At 39.6% G+C, this 18,571-nt stretch overlaps 1 protein-coding gene across 1 annotated transcript in view; it reads left to right on the forward strand.

Moving 5' to 3' along the window:
• Positions 1-10,686, forward strand: part of LOC114649248 (olfactory receptor class A-like protein 1) — a 38,481-nt gene extending 27,795 nt beyond the window's left edge. The window contains exon 2 of the mRNA XM_028798751.2: positions 9,497-10,686. Coding sequence (XP_028654584.1) covers positions 9,506-10,462 — 957 coding nt within the window. The 5' untranslated portion in view covers positions 9,497-9,505 and the 3' untranslated portion in view covers positions 10,463-10,686. The remainder of the gene's footprint in view (positions 1-9,496) is intronic.
• The last annotated feature ends 7,885 nt before the right edge of the window (positions 10,687-18,571 follow it).

An 18,571-nucleotide genomic window follows, 5' to 3' on the forward strand; every position in this document is an offset into this window, starting at 1 on the left:
CCAATATCTGCCTATCCTTCAATTTTATGAATACACCTTTTCTCAATAAAAGAGGTCCAGCATCCTGTCTCGCCATTGTCTTTGTGGAGCTCACACATTTGCCTTGGGCCCGAGTGGCCTTTCCTTAACGTACTGTGGTGCATGCTAGGAATTTCAGTTTATCCAAGAGGTTGATGTATTTAAGCACATGTTGTGATGAACTGGCACCCTGTCCAAAGCAGTTTAAAGCATTGTAATCAGAGATACTCCAGCGCCCCAACAACCCTGAACTACATTAAACAAGTTTGAGAATGTTATGTTACAAGTCTTTAAAAATAATTACAACATTCTCTACCAGCAAGGAGTTAATAACAAATTGCTAAACTCTATGTGACCAAAAAAAGGCATTTGGCTCTTGTTACAAAATGTGAAACAAGTACAAATAGTTGGCCTAACACATTTTATTTTCTCACCAACTTTCACTGGTATGAATTAAAGATACACATAAACAGGAAACAAGAGGAAGCATCCATCAATCAGGACCAGCATCTCAACAGCTCCAGAACGTTATGAGAAGACAGCCGATATGTTGTCCCTCATTCTTGCATTTTTTAAGTCTTTAGAGCAACACACAAAACACGTGTAGCCAACTGCATTAATCCAAGACTAGTCTGTCATTTAAGTTTCTGTACAGCAACAAAATGTCTTTTATAAAGTGTCAATTTATAGTGAATACCATTCTAAGGTAAGTGCAGTGCAATAATGTGGAAGCTCTTTAAAGAAGAGACTTCCTAAAGTGCATCTGTTAATGGTAAAGAACAAGATCTTACAATGAGAAACGCTCTGTTTGGATTTAAGAAAATTTATAACAAAACAAAGGCAATATTTAAAATAGAGGACAGCAACAAAAAAATTATGAAGCAAATTGCAATGACTTTGGCAAGAGAAGAAAACTTTCCATTACTGTCTGGAAGCATTTACATGCATTAATTTCACTTGTGTCATTTAGCCTTTAAATAAAGATCTCTAGTGGAAAAAATAAAATAAAAAAGACTTATTTCCTGTCACATGTAGACATTTTGTTGAGTCACCAGATGTGCCTTCTTGGCCTTCATAATTGGAGACAGAAAAGAAACCTGTAGCTCCACGGTGCTTGGAGTGCGTCTCCTCAACCTCTTCTAAAGAAATCAAGCCACAGGATCAGGTGGTTGCTAGGTTTTATCGTGGAAAGGCTTTGGGGGACACCTTTCTTCAAAACATGCGCATGGACCTAATCTACCTGGGCAGATTCTTTTTAATGTGAACCCACAATGTAATGTCCAAGTCCCTTTCAACAGCACTTGGGGTATTCAGCCAACATCAAATTCTATATCATGTTACTCTATCAATTCTATACTGTCCACACTTTATTCTTTATCGTGTTACTGTGTTCATTCTACTGGAGCATTCTCATCACCTGCTGACTGAACTATTGCATTGGTGACAGAGTAAACAGAAATGCAAACCAGAAAAGCATGCAGTTAGCATTAGACTTATATAAACGAAAGACCTGTGTGTGTGTGTGTGTGTGTGTGTGTGTGTGTGTGTGTGTATGCGTGTGCGTGTGTCTGCGTGTGTGTGTGTGTGTATGGAGCAGTCCACTCTGCTCATGCTCAATCACAACCACTAGATGGCGCATGCATGCACTTTTATATTTTTTCGGTGCTTGCATTCACCTCATTTCTTACTACGAAAGGCCTGTGTGCAATAACAGCATTGTTCTAATGACACAGATGAAGAGACACAATGTCGAAACAAATACCACAACTCAACAACGAACAAGGGAAACACCTCAGCCACGGAGGGCAAGGCTTGATGTTTTCGCTATCTGGAGGTATTTTCTCTAGACAAAGATTAATAGGACTTATATGCTAGCGATTCGGCTAAGATATCGTGTCACCAGTGTCTTCTTACAAAAGCCAGTGGGGCAGCAAGCACAGGTGGGTCCTTGTCCAGTGTCCTGGGTAATTCTTAAGAGTTAGCTGATGCCTGTCCAAGTTCACAAAAATTGTATTGTAACTGCTAGGAAGTTTTCGGGTTGTTTTTTGTCCCAAAGACCATACGCAGCTAGTATTTTAATATTATAACATTTAAAAAATATTTATTAAATAGTATTTAATTGAAAATCAAATCAAATCAAGATTATACTAATTCATACTATACCACCAGATGTACAGTCTTTCCGGCAGTTCTGTTCTTTAATTGCTATTTAGTATCTTTACCAAATACAAAGGACGTTCAAAATGTTTCCGGACTTTCTTTTAACTCTGTTTAAGAATTTCAAGAACAAATCCATCCATCCATTTTCCAACCCGCTGAATCCGAACACAGGGTCACGGGGGTCTGCTGGAGCCAATCCCAGCCAACACAGGGCACAAGGCAGGAACCAATCCCGGGCAGGGAGCCAACCCACCACAGTTCAAGAACAAATGACATCATTTTTCTACATAGTCACCTTTGTTTGCGATGCAATTTTCCCAGCGTCGTACCAACTTTTTAATGCCCAATTACTACTTCTCCCACTTTCACTGTTTCCAATGAAAATATAAAAGTGCGGAAACTTTTTGAACGTCCCTTGTATATGCTTCATTTTTACCTCAGTCTTGATGGTTTTGAAAGACTAATCAGAATGGCTTAGTTATGATTAGGTGGCTCCCTGTCTTTTAAAAGCGATTTTGCCTTTTGCCCTGGGCTCATAAATCTAAATCTGGACCGTACCCATATATGTTTTTCTGCCTTTACTCAGGTGTTCATTCAACTAATATCTTGTCCCCTGCACTTAGCTCTTAACTATGGCTCATAAAAACCAAGTTTCCTGGCTTCAAAGTTGTTTTCACCTTTCAGAGCTCATAAAACTAATTTTCCTATCTCTGTCTGGCTATGTCCCTAGAAACCCACAAAACCAATCTATGCCTCAAATGCCAGTAGCTGTGAAGTGTGCCTGTGTGACTCCGGTGTGTGTACCGTTTGTCCGCAGGCTGTTGTCCTCTCCTTCTTATATTCTAAAGATATAGTTTGCTATATCCTATGATAGCTTCTTCTGTTTCTTCAGCGGTTAAGTTCAGCCATGGCTTTTAATAACAGGCAGATGTATGCTCAAATCATATGTTTATTTTTTCCTAAATGGTGCATATTTTTAATTCTATTATATTCTGTGTTATTATTTTACATACTCTACAGAGTGAGATTCATGCCAAGTGGCAGCGTAAAGAACAGAGCGCCTATGAGTTTCATTGTTCATGTATAAATAATAATAAACCAAAACTGAATTGAAGCATGCAATGTATTTTTAATAAAAGTCTTAAGATTTTTGAAAGAGCCAAAGTCACCTGTATGTTGCACTTTCTATGGCATGTCGTGTGCACAAATATGAATTCAAATGCGGAAAAATGAAATGAAAAAGGCACAATGTGTAATAGAGCAGACTGAAGTGCCCCAAACCAATTATTATTTTTTTTAAATTAATGATGAGTAGCTTTTGCTGACGATATGGTAATAAAAGAACTGAAGAAACCATTTTGAGTGAATAAACTAACAGACACTCAATGAATCCATAAACACATGGGCAGAACACACAAACTCCATACACACTCTGTAGCTGTGAATCAGGAATTGCAGCTCTGTGCTGCCTCTCTGTCTATGCTAAAAACATCTACATTACATTATTAAACTTAAACCTGATGAAAATTAGATGATTTGTCATTTCTAAAATGGCCCACATGTGTCTGTGTGTGTCCAGACTTGTGCCCTATGCAGAGGCTTTTCCTACCTTGCACCCTATGATTGCTGGGATAGGCGCCAGATCTCCTGCAACCCTACCCTGGATAAGTGGGCTTGGAAGATGGAAGGGAGGGAGGGATGGATGTATGTCTATAACATCTCTACAGTTCCTGTCATCTGATTGCATACTATATTTTCTCTCACAGAAGCTATAATAAGGGATACAATTATTCACCCAGGGGCAGCAGTTAATACCTTTCTGAAATAACTAAGTGAAAGAATATAAACGAATGTGCTAATGTGGTCTACCTAATCATGTGCATAAGGTGCCCCAACACTGGACTGTATGTAGGGGAAACTGGTCAGGCACTGGGCCAGAGAATGAACTCACATAGATTTCACATTAATCAGAACAGGGTTGATCTTCCGGTGGCAGCACACTTTAACAGTAATGGCCACAGCATAAATGATCTGAGGGTCACTGTGTTTATGGGTAATTTCAAGACCCAACAGGAGCGGAGGGAATGGGAATACAACCTTATGCTTAAATTCAATACTCTACAAAATGGTCTGAATAGAGACAAGAGTTTTATGACCAGATATGTGAACTAACAGACTGCTTGGTCAGCTGACTACATCAGAGGCCTATCTTACAGACAATGCACTTCAAAAAAAACCTTACAGGACTTTCTCTAGTGATGGTTATCTTATCTCTACATTTTATTATTTCATTGTTCTCTTCTTTCAGGGTTAATTCACCTAAGGTTTATTAATTTTGCTAACATTTGAACAAAAAGGTTGTTAAGATGAAAGAAAAAATCAATTTGTTGTTTTCAGTTTCTTTATTACACCTCTTCCTGATGAAGGGGCCTTAGTTGCCTTGAAAGCTTGCACTTGTAATCTATTTAGTTAGCCAATAAAAGGTGTCATTTCACCCTACTTTCTCCTGTATCAATCTATGGCTAACACGGTACAACACCCTACTGCAATATAAGCAATGTCAAAGTGAGGTTAGGGTGGCAGTTGTCCCTCGTGCATCAGAGCGTTAGATGAATCAAGATGATGAACATCAATGCTTTTCCTCCTTGGTGAATCGAGATTAATCGTCAGAGCAGGGATTAGGGTTGTCGTCTAGGATTTACCACGATCCATCTATGATGCTGCTGCTGTGAATTGAGTGCAACCATTTGACCAGTGGATAGGGTTTTGTCCGGGGTCGGCCACAATCCACCTTTGATGCTGCACAGTGAATTGAGTATGATTGTTGGAGCGGTGAGGGGGTGGTGGGGGTTGGTCTGGGGTCAGCCGCTGCCCACCTGCAATGCTACGGCCCACAGGTGGGGAAATACTGGACTAATGGATACACTCTAGCCCCCTATTACAGCCCTTGTTCTAAAGGTTCACTGCAGTTGTTTACATGCAAGCCCTTCGAGTCAATTGGTTTGGATGGCTGAGCAGCTTGGAGGAAAGAAGTGAAGTTGCATTGATAGTAAATTCCTGGAAAACTCTCTCTAATGATATGACATAATCAAGAAATGATTAAATAATGAAAATAAACATTTTTTATGAAACAGAATTTTATAGTATTTCTCACAATTTAAAAGTTATAATGTATGCATTTTTACTTACCGTAGATATTGCTTAAATGAACATTTAATATCAAAAACTCTGAAAGCTTCTAAAACGTAACGGGTGCAGTGGTATTTCATTTTCCCCATAACCTTGTAAAACTCAGAGTTATCCCATATACAGTATCCTCTTTATAAAGTTTCTGTTTGTCTCTCAAGCTTTCTATCTGCATTCATGCTTTAGAAATCATTTAAGGTGAGCCCAATCCAAAATTAGCGGTCATCAGAAGGGATTTTGAGACTTAACGTGAAAGGTGGCAATTTTGCTCCATCATTTTGATCAGGAGATGATGTCTTTGCAAAGATAGATAGATAGATAGATAGATAGATAGATAGATAGATAGATAGATAGATAGATAGATAGATAGATAGATAGATAGATAGATAGATAGATAGATAGATAGATAGATAGATAGATAGATAGATAGATAGATAGATAGATAGATAGATAGATAGATAGATAGATAGATAGATGTCATATTTATGTCTTTAGGGTGCTAAATCATCCTAAACAACAAGTCCTAATGATATCTATCACATGGGGTAATGCTTCTAGGGTAGGCCTATCCAAACGGCTGCTTGTGGGCCACATGTGGCTCAGAAATATCATCCGGGTGGTCCAGCATGTGGTCCTGCCAGGGCTCCAGACTGCAGCTAAGATGGTCTCAAATGCAACCAAAAATGGTCTTTGCCAATTATCATTTCTACTTAGTTTTCCATTTTCAAATGAAATTATTGAAACTTTAAACTAAGTATATTGTAACAGATGCAAGAGGCAATTTTTTTTTGTTAGGAGGATTTGCTGTTAACATATGTGTTGGTACAGGTTCCCCCTTGCATATCCCTGCGCCGCATAAAGGTGCTAGGTGCGAGTGCGAGGGAGTTGCTGCGAAAATGACGTCAGACTTGGAGACGCGCGCATGAAAGTATTGCTAAGTACATGGCGCTGCTGATAGGACGGCCGTGTATTCCAAATGGTGAATTTCAATGAGAGGCTGGTTACGCTTATGCCAGAATAATGAATGAAAGGCTGAATATGACCCAACCCGTCATCAAAACAAATAGTAGGCCTGCAAAATTTGAAATTCCTTTGCCCATCATATAGGTATCCTGATATGGATATATCTGTGCCCTGTGGAATTCAGTTGTCCCTTCTGATTTGGCGCAACACACTAAGTTCTCACCAATCTCCTTGTGTTCACGTATCTCTTGATTTAACGCATACTCCATGCAAAATGCCATCCTGTCTGTCGTTAAACATGTATGAGCAGTCACCTGCCCGCTGTTTCATCATGCATAGCGATGCAATGACGTCTGCTTTTTAAGGTCGAAGGTGTATTACAGTCGTTTTTTTCGGGGTGCTCTGTGATTGACGGCAGACAGTAAACTGTTAAAATGCTATCAAAAATGCCACTTTGTTAGATATTACGTCAGTCATTTTGGCGTGCGCACAATATGTTCTGTTACCAATACATTCTTCAATAGGAGCTCATCAACAAAGAAACATGGAAAACAAGATTTATTAAAAATAGTAATAATAATGATAATTAATAATTCATTACTTGACACCCTAGAACTCCGGACAAAGACATTTTAAAGAGAAATCATTAAAGTAAATGTACCAATCCACGTTCACGCCATACGTCGTGTGGTGCCTTGCTCTTAAACATTTACTCAAGTAGTTTTTTTCTGGGTGGGGAGGGAGACAATTTAAACAGGAAAGGCTTTGTTGTGGAACTCAAATTTAACTTCTGTCTTCATATGAGCGATTAAAACTGTGTGAATGAAATAGTTTAAGTTCTATGAAAAAAAAAATCAATTGCCCACCTATTTAAATTGGGGGAAGGATCTCATATTACAAAAGGGAAACAAACGTTATTGCTAATACTGTGCACTTGTTTGATTTTATACACTTTCAGATGTGTCTGTGTCAGATATGAACAAAATGTCAGCCAGTCAGTCATTTTCCACACTGTAAAAAATGTTTTGTTGGATCAACCTAAATAAATCACTTCACAAGGTAACAAGCAATTTAATTGATTTCTTTCAAATTTTAAAAAGTATTTGAGTAAACTTAATTCATTTGAGTTTGTTTTAACCTTTTCAAAAACTTGAATAAAAGCAAAAAATGTATTTAGCTCAAACCGAATTTCTTTAAAAACTCAAATTAACTGTGGTGGGCTGGCGCCCTACCTGGGGTTTGTTTCCTGGCTTGCGCCCTGTGTTGGCTGGGATTGGCTCCAGCAGACCCCCATCACCCTGTAGTTAGGATATAGCGGGTTGGATAATGGATGGATGAACTCAAATTAAAATTTTGTCCATTATTGTATTCACTATAATGCCAACTTAAATTCTTAATTGGACTCAACTAAATATGTTCTTTATATGGTGTTGAATTCACTGTTTGTTAGGGTGAAATTGTTTTTAATAAAACAAACCACAACAATTTTTGCTTTAAACAACGGAAGCAAATTTATTTTAAAATTAGTGCTACATTTTGTACAGTGCCTTCAAACATGAAGCATGTTTTTAAACTGATCTAATGGTGGTGAATGTTACTGAACCAGCTATAGCAAAACTCTTTTAGATTTATTATTGAATATTTGCAACACAAAAATAAATTTTTTGGTCATTCCTTGAACATGTTTTTTCTGTAAATATTCAGAACAAACATTTCACAAAAAATACACATATATACATATTTAATACACAATGTATTTTATAAGCTTTTCACCAAAAATGTTTATAAATTATACATAAAATATCTATTTGAAATAATTATATATACATATATTAAATACACCTTATATTTTGAACATTACATAACATTATATAGTATACATAAAATGTATATATATATATATATATAGTCACAAAATCGAGGCAAAATCATATAAAGGTTTGGGGCAGCCACCCATATAATTTGGTTTCCTGGCTGCAAAGTTGCTTTTCAAAATAATACAGCACTGATGTGCACAAAACCGAGTCCAAACAGAACTGAGGGAATAGGGAAAAGGTGGAGGCTTTTAAAGGGGGAGACAGGAAGTGAAGTCAAAGGGGTCGGGCTTATGTAGGTCTTCTGCCATTGGTGCGAGCCCGGACGTGATATCACAGGGGTCGGAGCCGGCAAAGTCTCCAAAGCGATTTTTTGCTTTAGACTAAATAGAAGAAGTTACACTAAGCGACAGCAAGGTTTTTCAATTTGAAGTAAGGCAAAAAATTACGTTAGGTGAACAAACATATTAATATAGTTCATTACAACCACTTAAATAACCTTAAATCAAAAAGAGCCCTTTTTATCTTTTTAGAGTGCACCCCGCTATATCCTAACACAGGGTCACGGGGGTCTGCCGGAGTCAATCCCAGTCAGCACAGGGTGCAAGGCAGGAACAAACCCTGGACAGGGCACCAGCCCACCGCAGGGCACACACACACCCACACACTAGGGACAATTTAGGATCGCCAATGCACCTAACCTGCATGCCTTTGGGAGGAAACCCACGCAGACACTGGGAGAACATGCAAACTCCACGCTGGGAGGACCTGGGAAGTGAACCTTACTGAGAGGCAGCAGCACTACCACTGCGCCACCCTGCACAAAATGTTTATTTTTTTATTTCAAAAAGTGGAAAAAACAATTACTTCAGATTCTGTTTAGTTATAGCTTTTTTTGTTTTTTTTTATTCACTTTCTGATATGCCTGTGTCAGATGTGACCAGATGTAAAAGGGATACAATGAATGAACATTACTTGTTTTTAATACATTAATTTGTGTTGATTTAAAATTGGTCATTACCTGCTGCTTACCTGTTGCTGAAAATGTCTGGTTCAGTTAAATTTCTTGGTTTGAAAATCTTGCCCAAATGAAATTGTAATTGAAGACCCCTGCTCTAGGGTGTCCTATATGATACTGAGGTATGGAACATACCAGTTTAGTTGAGTGGAGGATCATGGTAGAATCCAAATGAATCTGTATATAGAAAAGTATTCAAGGAAACAGTTCAAAGTACATAAGAGAATGTGCGTGGCTGACGTACAATGGAGGATTAAAGATCTTACTAATATTTTGTACAGTGCAGCCATATTACTTGAGATACTGTTCATATAGTTCAATATCTACTCTTTTTCAGGATAACTTCATGGACACCAGAGCTATTCTGAAAGCTTCCGGTTATCTTATGTTAACGGTCATCAACATCCCATCCAATCTGTTCATCTGCTGTGCCTTCCTTCACACTCGTCTGACTGAAGCTAAGCTCACTCCCGCTGATGTCATATTATGCCACCTGGCCATTGCCAACCTGACCTCAGCCTTTACTCGCAGTGTCCCTCAGATGCTGACAGCATTTGGCTGCGAGAACTTATTTGATGATATTGGCTGCAAACTCTTGTTTTTCTTCTACCGGACATCAAGAACTCTGTCCATAAAGTTTACCTGCCTCTTAAGCACCTACCAAGCTGTGCTAGTAGCCCCTGCCACCTCCATACTTGACTCCCTAAAATACAAAATCCCAAAGTACCTGCACATCATCATTGCAAGCCTCTATGCCATTTCCTTCACATGTAGTATTCATCCAATTCTGTTTACCTACGCGACACTTATCAACAACACCATACCCCCTTACACATTTATTTATGAGTACTGTTATCTCACGTTTCCAAATTTTACTGTTTATATTTCCATAGGTTTGTCCCTCTTTTTCAGGGATTTTTCCTTCATAGTAATGATGGCTGTCATGAGCTGCTACATCTTGGTGCTGCTATATCGGCATGGTAAAAAAGTGAAGAACCTTCGAAGTTCAGACAATGGAACCTCAGGATCCAGAGCAGAGACCAAGGCCTCCCGTGCAGTGGTCACTTTGGTTATCCTCTACACTGTCTTCTTTGAGGGGGACAATGCAATCTGGCTATACTCATTGACCATCCTAAGGGTGGCACCTCTTATTTCAGACATCCGGGGCTTTTTTGCCATACTTTATACATCTGTATGCCCTGTGGTGGTCATTGTTACTAATCCTAAGGTGAAGGCCAAGCTCAAAGTGACCAAGCCCAGGGTTTTGCCTCATTCAACGAATACCAGCTCTTCAACTTTGTGACAGAAAACTGGCAGAGTGAACAAAATAAACAGGTACATGGCATTGGCATGCAGGAAAGGCTGAAGTTTGTCTATAAAGTGCAATAAAACTAATGGAGAAGGAGACAAAATCTCAGTGCTTGCTTACTTCAGAAGCTGTGATTAAATATTTGACTAATGTGCAACCAAGGTGACATAAATCAGTTAGAGCTCAGAAAGGTTCAATGACACGCACGGGGTCACACAGTGAGGCAGTGGCAGGAACTGACCAGCAGCCTTGTGGTTTATACAGGTAGTCCTGTGCCTGTAAAAAAGTAATCACCAACTTGAACGTTCTCTTTCTCTTTCACTTTCAACATTGAATCACAGAGGATTTAAATTGGCTTTTTTGATGCTGATCAACAGAAAAAGAACCCTTCAAATCAAAGTGAAAAGCAGATCTCTTCACAATGGTCTAAAGTCAACAGTTAAAGTATTCACCCCTTTCAAGTCACTTTTTACTTGTTGCAGGACTGGCAGCCATGACTGCCTTGAGTCGGTGTGTACAGGACTCTTATCAGCTTTGCACATCTGGACACTGCAATTTCTCCCTAATCTTCTTTGCAAAACTGCTCAAGCTCTGTTGTGTTAGATGGGTATTGTGAGTGAACAGCCTTTTAAAAGTCCATTCACAAATTATTTGTTGGAATGAAATCTGGACACTTCAGGACATTAACATTGTTGTTTTTAATTCATTTTTTTGCAGCTATGGCTTTATGCTTGGAGTTGTTGTCTTGCTTGAAAACAATATTATCTCAAGGTGCATTTTTCTTGCAGAATACATACATCAAGTCCTAATGCAGGTTTTCCCCGTATGTTGTTGGATTGACTTTGCCCTCTACCCTTTCGAGTCTTCCAAGACCTGCTGCAGAGAAGCATGCCCAACCTGCTGCCACCACCATCCTTCACAATGGGGCAGAGATGGGTAGAGTAGCCAAAAATTGTACTCAAGTAAGAGTAGCATTACTTCAAAATAATATTATTCAAGTAGGAGTAAAAAGTAGTCATCTAAAAAGTCACTCAAGTAAGAGTACAAAAGTATTTGGTGAAAAGACTACTCAAGTACTGAGTAACTGTTTGAACATAATAAATTATTTATTTTTTAGAAATGTTGTAATAAGACAGACAAAAATATAAAATAATGTGCACATTCTGCTATTTCCAAATAATAAAATAAAAAATGAGTAAAAATAAAGAACATCTTTACAACATAAAGATGCACAAATAACACAAAGTTCCAAATCTCAGTTTTTCACAACAAAGCTTTTGAAGCCAATACCTACAGTAGGTAACATATATGTTTGAACAGTGCAAACTACTTACAGTGACAAGATATACTGTACACTGACAGTATAATACTGCATATTCACTTTGTGGTGTAGCGCAGGGGTAGGCAACGTCGGTCCTGGAGTGCCACAGTATGTGCAGGTTTTTGTTCCAACCCAGTTCCTTAACGAGAACTCAATTATTGCTGATGAAGCACATATTGCTTAAGTGACATTTTAATGCTTCATTTTAGTGGTCTCGCTTGTTAAGGTTCTCCAACCTTAATTGCTTATTTCAATCTTAAACTGCTGCATTCAGTGTTTTAATTGCTCCTTATTAGCAATAAGATGTAAAACAGGGGTAGGCAACGTCGGTCCTGGTGAGCCGCAGTGGCTACAGGTTTTCATTCCAACCCAATTGCTTAATTAGAAACCAATCATTGCCAATCTCAGACCTTATTTAATTTTATGGGTTGTTAGTCTGTGCAATGTAAGGCTTTTATATCGTAGATTTTTTTCCTTTCCAAGGATATCATCCAAATGATTTGAAGCCTAAAACAGTTCATTTTCAGTCTGTCACATTTTTCTATTAAGTGTTTTATTAAATCAAACCGTGCATGATGAACACACACAGATGTAATTGGAAAAAAGCTAGCTGGAGAACTGCTGGCTGCTTTGTCTTTTACATCTTATTGCTAATAAGGAGCAATTAAAACACTGAATGCAGCAGTTTAAGATTGAAATAAGCAATTAAGATTGGAGAACCTTAACAAGCGAGACCACTAAAATGAAGCATTAAAATGTCACTTAAGCAATATGTGCTTCATCAGCAATAATTGAGTTCTCGTTAAGGAACTGGGTTGGAACAAAAACCTGCACATACTGTGGCACTCCAGGACCGATGTTGCCTACCCCTGCCTACGTTGCCTACCCCAGTCCACTACACGGACTGTAGCGGGTCCGTGCCTTCAAAAAAAAATTTAAAAAAGGCCAGTTTCAAATCCAGAAAGCCATGTCACTCTCCGTAGGCACAATTGCACAACCGCGGGGAAATTAATGAGGTAGTTGGAGCGAGTCAAACCTGCACATACGGGTGCGATCATTCTCAATTGCTTCATTGGCTTTCTGAAGCGTGTGATTAAGGCCCACGGAGACGGGAGTGTATATATACGGGTCGGCACAAAAAAAAAATGGGGAATCAAAGAAAAGGAGAAAAGAAAAGAGTCTGTAGGGGACCGGCATCGTCACACACTTGCCCTCCAAATAGCACAGCTGATAGAAAATAACATTAGAACAAGGCAGCTTGTGCACGTACAAGAAGTCAAACTATACCTTGACTGTTTGTGTCTGTGCATGTTTGGTTAAAACGTGCTTGTTCTTTACTTAGTGAAGTGATGGTTAAGCTTTAGCAGGAGTTGGCTCTCAAGGTCCTTGCAGTGAAGCCGTGACCGTTTAGCAGTGAACAGGAGCCCCACATGGCTAAAAGTCTCTCGCAGGCTGCAGACGTAGGAAGTTTGTGTGTGGTCATGTGATTGCATGGCTACGTCTGATTGCTGAAACGGAGTCATGTGATTATTGTTGCTACGTCTGATTGGTGAAACAGTCATGCAATAGATCCACTGGCGACTTCTCTCTGGTAAAAATATAAGTGTATCTAATGTGTAAATGGAAAAAAGTAATGAGTCGAGTGATGCCCAAAGTAGCGAAGTAAGAGTGCCGTTTCTTCTTCACAAATGTACTCAAGTAAAAGTAAAAAGTATGGTGCAGTTGAACTACTCTTAAAAGTACAATTTTTTTAAAACGTAACTCGTTACTACCCACCTCTGCAGTGGGGATAGTGTATTGTGTTTTAGTATGCAGTGTTGATTTCATAATCCTTATGATCAAGTAAGCACCTTGTACTTAAAGGCAATATTTTGCAGCTGAACACATAAAATAAGACTAGACAGCAGATCAGTTTAATGTGGCAGGCAGCAGTCTAATTTGACTCCATTTATCCTTTAATTTGATGAACCAGCTTTCATTGTCCCAAGGAGATAGACTCTACTTTAGCAGCATTAAGCACAAATAAGGGACTAACTGTATATGGAGCAACAGGAAATGACATGGAACAATCAGGCACACTCACTCGGATAGGTCCATTTCAAAAACATCAATCAACCATTCACAGGATGTGGGAGGCAATGGGCATGGTGGAAAATGTGTAAAGTGTCACCAGGTAAGGAATCAGAGCAATATGGATCTAAATACAAGGGTCATTCTGGAGCACAGAAAACCAGGCCCCACCTAGCAGGACACTTTTCTTGTTCAATGACCTATTAAACATCTCAAATCTCAGTTCCTGTGCTAAGAGCTACCAGATTTTGCAGGTCTGAGGAGATCAACCTTCTGGAGATTAGATGCTTCAGCAGCAGCTTTGACTGACCATTGGTTACTCCTTCTTGGATGCCCCCCTGTGAAAACACATCAAATGTAATGGCACTCAATGGATGCAGAGGAAAATGAATACATTGGAAATACTGGATACTTTCTGCCTGATGTAAATTTGGTCAAATCTAATATCTAAAGCTCAAAATCTGTGTGAGTGTATATACAGTATACTGAATATGTCTGTTTCTGGTGTACAAATCCACACTGTTGGACAAGCCTCTCCTCATTTGATCAGGGGAAGATCACAGACTATGTCCCAGCTGATAAAATTGACCCTGGGGGTACCAATAGTTTTTTTTCTTTATATACAGGTTGAATGACATTCCCACCAGGTTGCTCAGAGCAAGTGAACTAACAGACAAAAGGACCAGAGTTGAAAATTACTTACGTGAGCAACACTGAATGCTGCTTCTAGTTTTAAATATATTCCCAGTGACTGGTGAGCTAAAAGGTAGAAGCAGTTATCAGATTTGCACAAAAATTAGCCGGCAGTACAGGTCACACACAAGTAAGGAATAATACTCAAATAAAAGTAAATGCACATGGTGGGCATGAGCAGGATGTTAAACCGCAGTGACTCTGTGTCATGGCCTGAATCTAAACACACATGTGTAAGTAGTAACAGTCACTGCAGTACTGCAATGTGTTCAGAGCACAGCAAAATCCTAATTTACATGTCAGACCAACTGTGATGGTGTGGGTGGTTCTCCACACTCTGAGGTCGCATCCTGAAAGTCTCTTGAACCTGCTATGACTGGCAACATACCTGAGGGATGAGCCAGTGGATGAGGACGCTCACACAAAGCATGGGAAAGGTGCATAAAAGTGCTTTTATTAAAACAATTCAAAACAGTGTCCAAAAGTGTGGTGCAAATCTTAATAAAATAAATAAGGGAATAAATAGATAAATAAATAAATTCATTCATTCATTAACAATCCATAAAAAGTCTGTTTTAATAGAGGTTAATAACAAGCCATAAATACACCCAGTAAAATTGAATTAAAACCATGCAGGAGTCTCCTCTTTAACACCGCAGCCCCCAGTGCATCCCATTAAAACTGATGTCTCTCCAGCTCGGATTTTACAACCCAGAGAGAGAAGTTGAGCCACAGGCGCAGACATCCCTCACACCTGCTCGTGTCCCTGTCGCCAATTGAATGGCGTTCCATGGGACGCCGCCAAGCCTCCACCCCTTCAATTCCCATTGCCTTCACAGACTTACACGGGGAGTCCTCCGGTGCATTTTGTGGTTACTCTTTGGCTGCTCAGCAGGAGTAACCTTCAGCCCCCTCTTGAGCACTGGCCACAATCCTCCTGTCCGTGGGGCTCCATTCCCATCCGCCTGCTTCCTTTTTGTCACACTGGCTCCCTCGCACTCCTGCCCTTCTCTCTCCCAGCTTTCAACCTCCTCTCTTTCTCTTTTGAGTCTTTTTTTCTCCATCTCCCCCATTTCCTTCCTCTTCCTTATATGCCTCCGTGGGTGCAGCGTCTCAAACACGCACAGCAGGAAGCCCAAGAAGCAATTGTGACAGACTGCACCATCATGTGCGGGTGCGGCTCGACTCGACTACCTCACCAACCTCCCACAGCTGCACGAGAACACCGATCCACGGCGATCGGGCCAACCATTCAATTGTTTATTTATTAAAACAAGCTTCTGATTGTTAAGCTGCGGACCTGCTATACCACACCACGATGAAACAAGTCACCACTCTGTGCTGCCATGATAAACAAGTATCCATTAAGATACATAACTCAATATTATTTAATAAAAACATTAAATTTAATCTAGAGTTGACAATCTCCAAAAGATATACATCTTTGGGTAACGCTTTACTTCATGTAATGCAAAAATTAATCTATAACTTGTTTACTCTTATGTAACTAGACTTTAATAAAGACTTCTTTTATTCTTAATTACAGTTATAAGACATTAGTAAATAGTTTATTCATCTCTGTGTAGTATGGCATTTGATATGCTGCAAAATTACTTATGAGTATGAAGTATTCACAGGTTTTATACTGAAATATGCAATATCCAGGGACACATCTCATTTAAGCCACCTCTGACCAAGTTTAGTAGGCCACATTGTACAGATGAATAACCACTTCACTGATGCTTTGTTGACATCTGTAATACGAGACTGAAAGAGTATTAATGCATTTCTGAAGTACCTAAAGTGTTACCCACCTTTGGAATAGAAGGATGAAACAGTTGCTCAAAATGGAAGGACATGCAAACACCACATGGGTGTTGCCCAGGCTGGGAAGTGAATTTTGGTCTCTTGATCTGAAAGACAGAAGTGCTAAGAGCTGTGCCACCACGTCCCCCAAAATAGGATACATTCTGATACTTTTACACCCACTGTTCTGTTAATCAGTACTGCAATGGCTAACAGTCAAAACTCTGGAATCCATGGTTTGAAGCTCTCATCAAGTAACTACTTGTGTAAAAGTTGCATGTTCTGCCCATGTCTGGATGGGGTTTCCCAGGTACTTTCACTGCTCTAATAAATTTCAGAGATGGGCAAATTAGATACATTAATAAAGAAACTCTTAATTGCAAAAACTCATAATTTAAAAATATGTGTGTGTGCACTCTGTGATGGACTGTGTTATTATACTGGTCTAACCAGATCTGTCTTCTTTGGTTGTAAACTGGATTATGTGATTCAGGCATTGATTTTGTTTGCATTACTGCAACTCTTTATCTGGTAGGAGTATCTGCATGTGCTGCCATGTCACTGCTGATGATTTTAAATTAAGAGTCAATCCAGAGTCTTATTATGTGTAACTCCTGAATTTGGGACTTTCATTAGTTGTCAGTTATAATCATCAACATTAAAAGAAATAAACATTTGAAATACATCAGTCTGTGTGTAATGAATGAATCTAATATACAAGTTTCACTTTTTGAATGGAATTACTGAAATAAATCAACTTTGTCATGATATTCTAATTTTATGACCAGTACCTGTATATCTCTTCATTTATGATGGTCAATTTTTTTTACCTAAGAAATATAGCAAAAGTTAGACCTCTTATAACATTGCAAGATGCTGAGAAATTAGTTCACACTTTTGTCTTCTGTCAGCTAGACTGACTGTAACGCACTTCTCTCAGGACCACCCAAAAAAGACATCAATTGAGTGCAACGAGTACAGAATGCAGCTGCTAGAATATTAACTAAGAAAAGAAAATCCAAGCACATCACCCCAGTTCTTATGTCACTACACTGGTTACCTGTGTCATTTAGAATTGACTTTAAAATACTGCTTATGGTTTACAAAGCCTTAAATAATCTCGCTCCATCTTATATTTCAGAATGTCTTTCCCCTTACACTCCAAATCTTAACCTTAGATCTTCAAATGTGTGTTTGCTTATTATTCCAAGAGCTACACTTAAAAAAAGTGGTGAGGCGGCCTTCTGCTGTTATGCACCTAAAATCTGGAAGAGCTTGCCAATAGGAATTTGCCAGGCTAATATGGTGGAGCACTTCAAAAAACTGCTAATAACTCATTATTTTAACATGGTGTGACAGATGGCCAGGGCCCATGCCTGGCTGGGACGCCCCTGCACCATATATACCAGGGGGACAAGGGTGGGAAACCCAGTATTTCCCCCTGGATGCTAGATGGCAGCCTCTCTGGGTTGCAGTGGTGCCTCAGACTCCCCCAGGGCTTCATGGGGGTTGTAGTTCTGTGTAGCCCTGTTGGGTTCCGCAGGCCCTGCCAGGGGGTGCTGTAGCAGGAGCTGCTGGCCCCTTTTGGGCGATGGTTTGGTCACACCTGGAAGTGCAGTCAGATGTCGGTAATCAAGCACCTGGAGCACTTCCGGGTACCCAATAAAGCGAGCCAGCGACCACCACTCAGGGGCCAGAATCGGGAGGAAGAGGACGAGGTTGCCAGGGAGGAGTGGTGAAGGAAGAGAAAGTGTGTTTACTTGTGGGTTTTGGAGTACTGTGCTTGGGACTGTGTTGTGGCTGGAGGGATTACGGGGAAGACGTGCCCTCCAGCTGAAGAAAAATAAATAGTTTATTCTATTTTACCCGTGCCTCTCGTGTGAATCTATGTCGGGTCAGGTGCAATATAGTGCCTTTCTTACAATGGCTTTCTCATAGCTTCATTTTAGTTTACTCTGTATATTCATTTAATTATCAATATCATTCCTGATGGCTCCATAATCCATACTAACCCCTACTTTCTCTTCTGTTCTTTATCCAGTTTTCTGTGTTGCCGATCTGCGCCACCACCACCTGATCAAAGCACCGTGATGTCCTTACATAAAGGCCAGAAGTCCACATGACTGTCATCATCAAGTTCTTCCATGTGAACCCTGAATACAATGAGGACTGATTGTGAGGTCACTGATGTTAGGTAGAATGCCTAGAGGGGG

This window comes from Erpetoichthys calabaricus, chromosome 3, assembly GCF_900747795.2.
Source record: "Erpetoichthys calabaricus chromosome 3, fErpCal1.3, whole genome shotgun sequence".
Classification (NCBI taxonomy): Eukaryota; Metazoa; Chordata; class Cladistia; order Polypteriformes; family Polypteridae; genus Erpetoichthys; species Erpetoichthys calabaricus.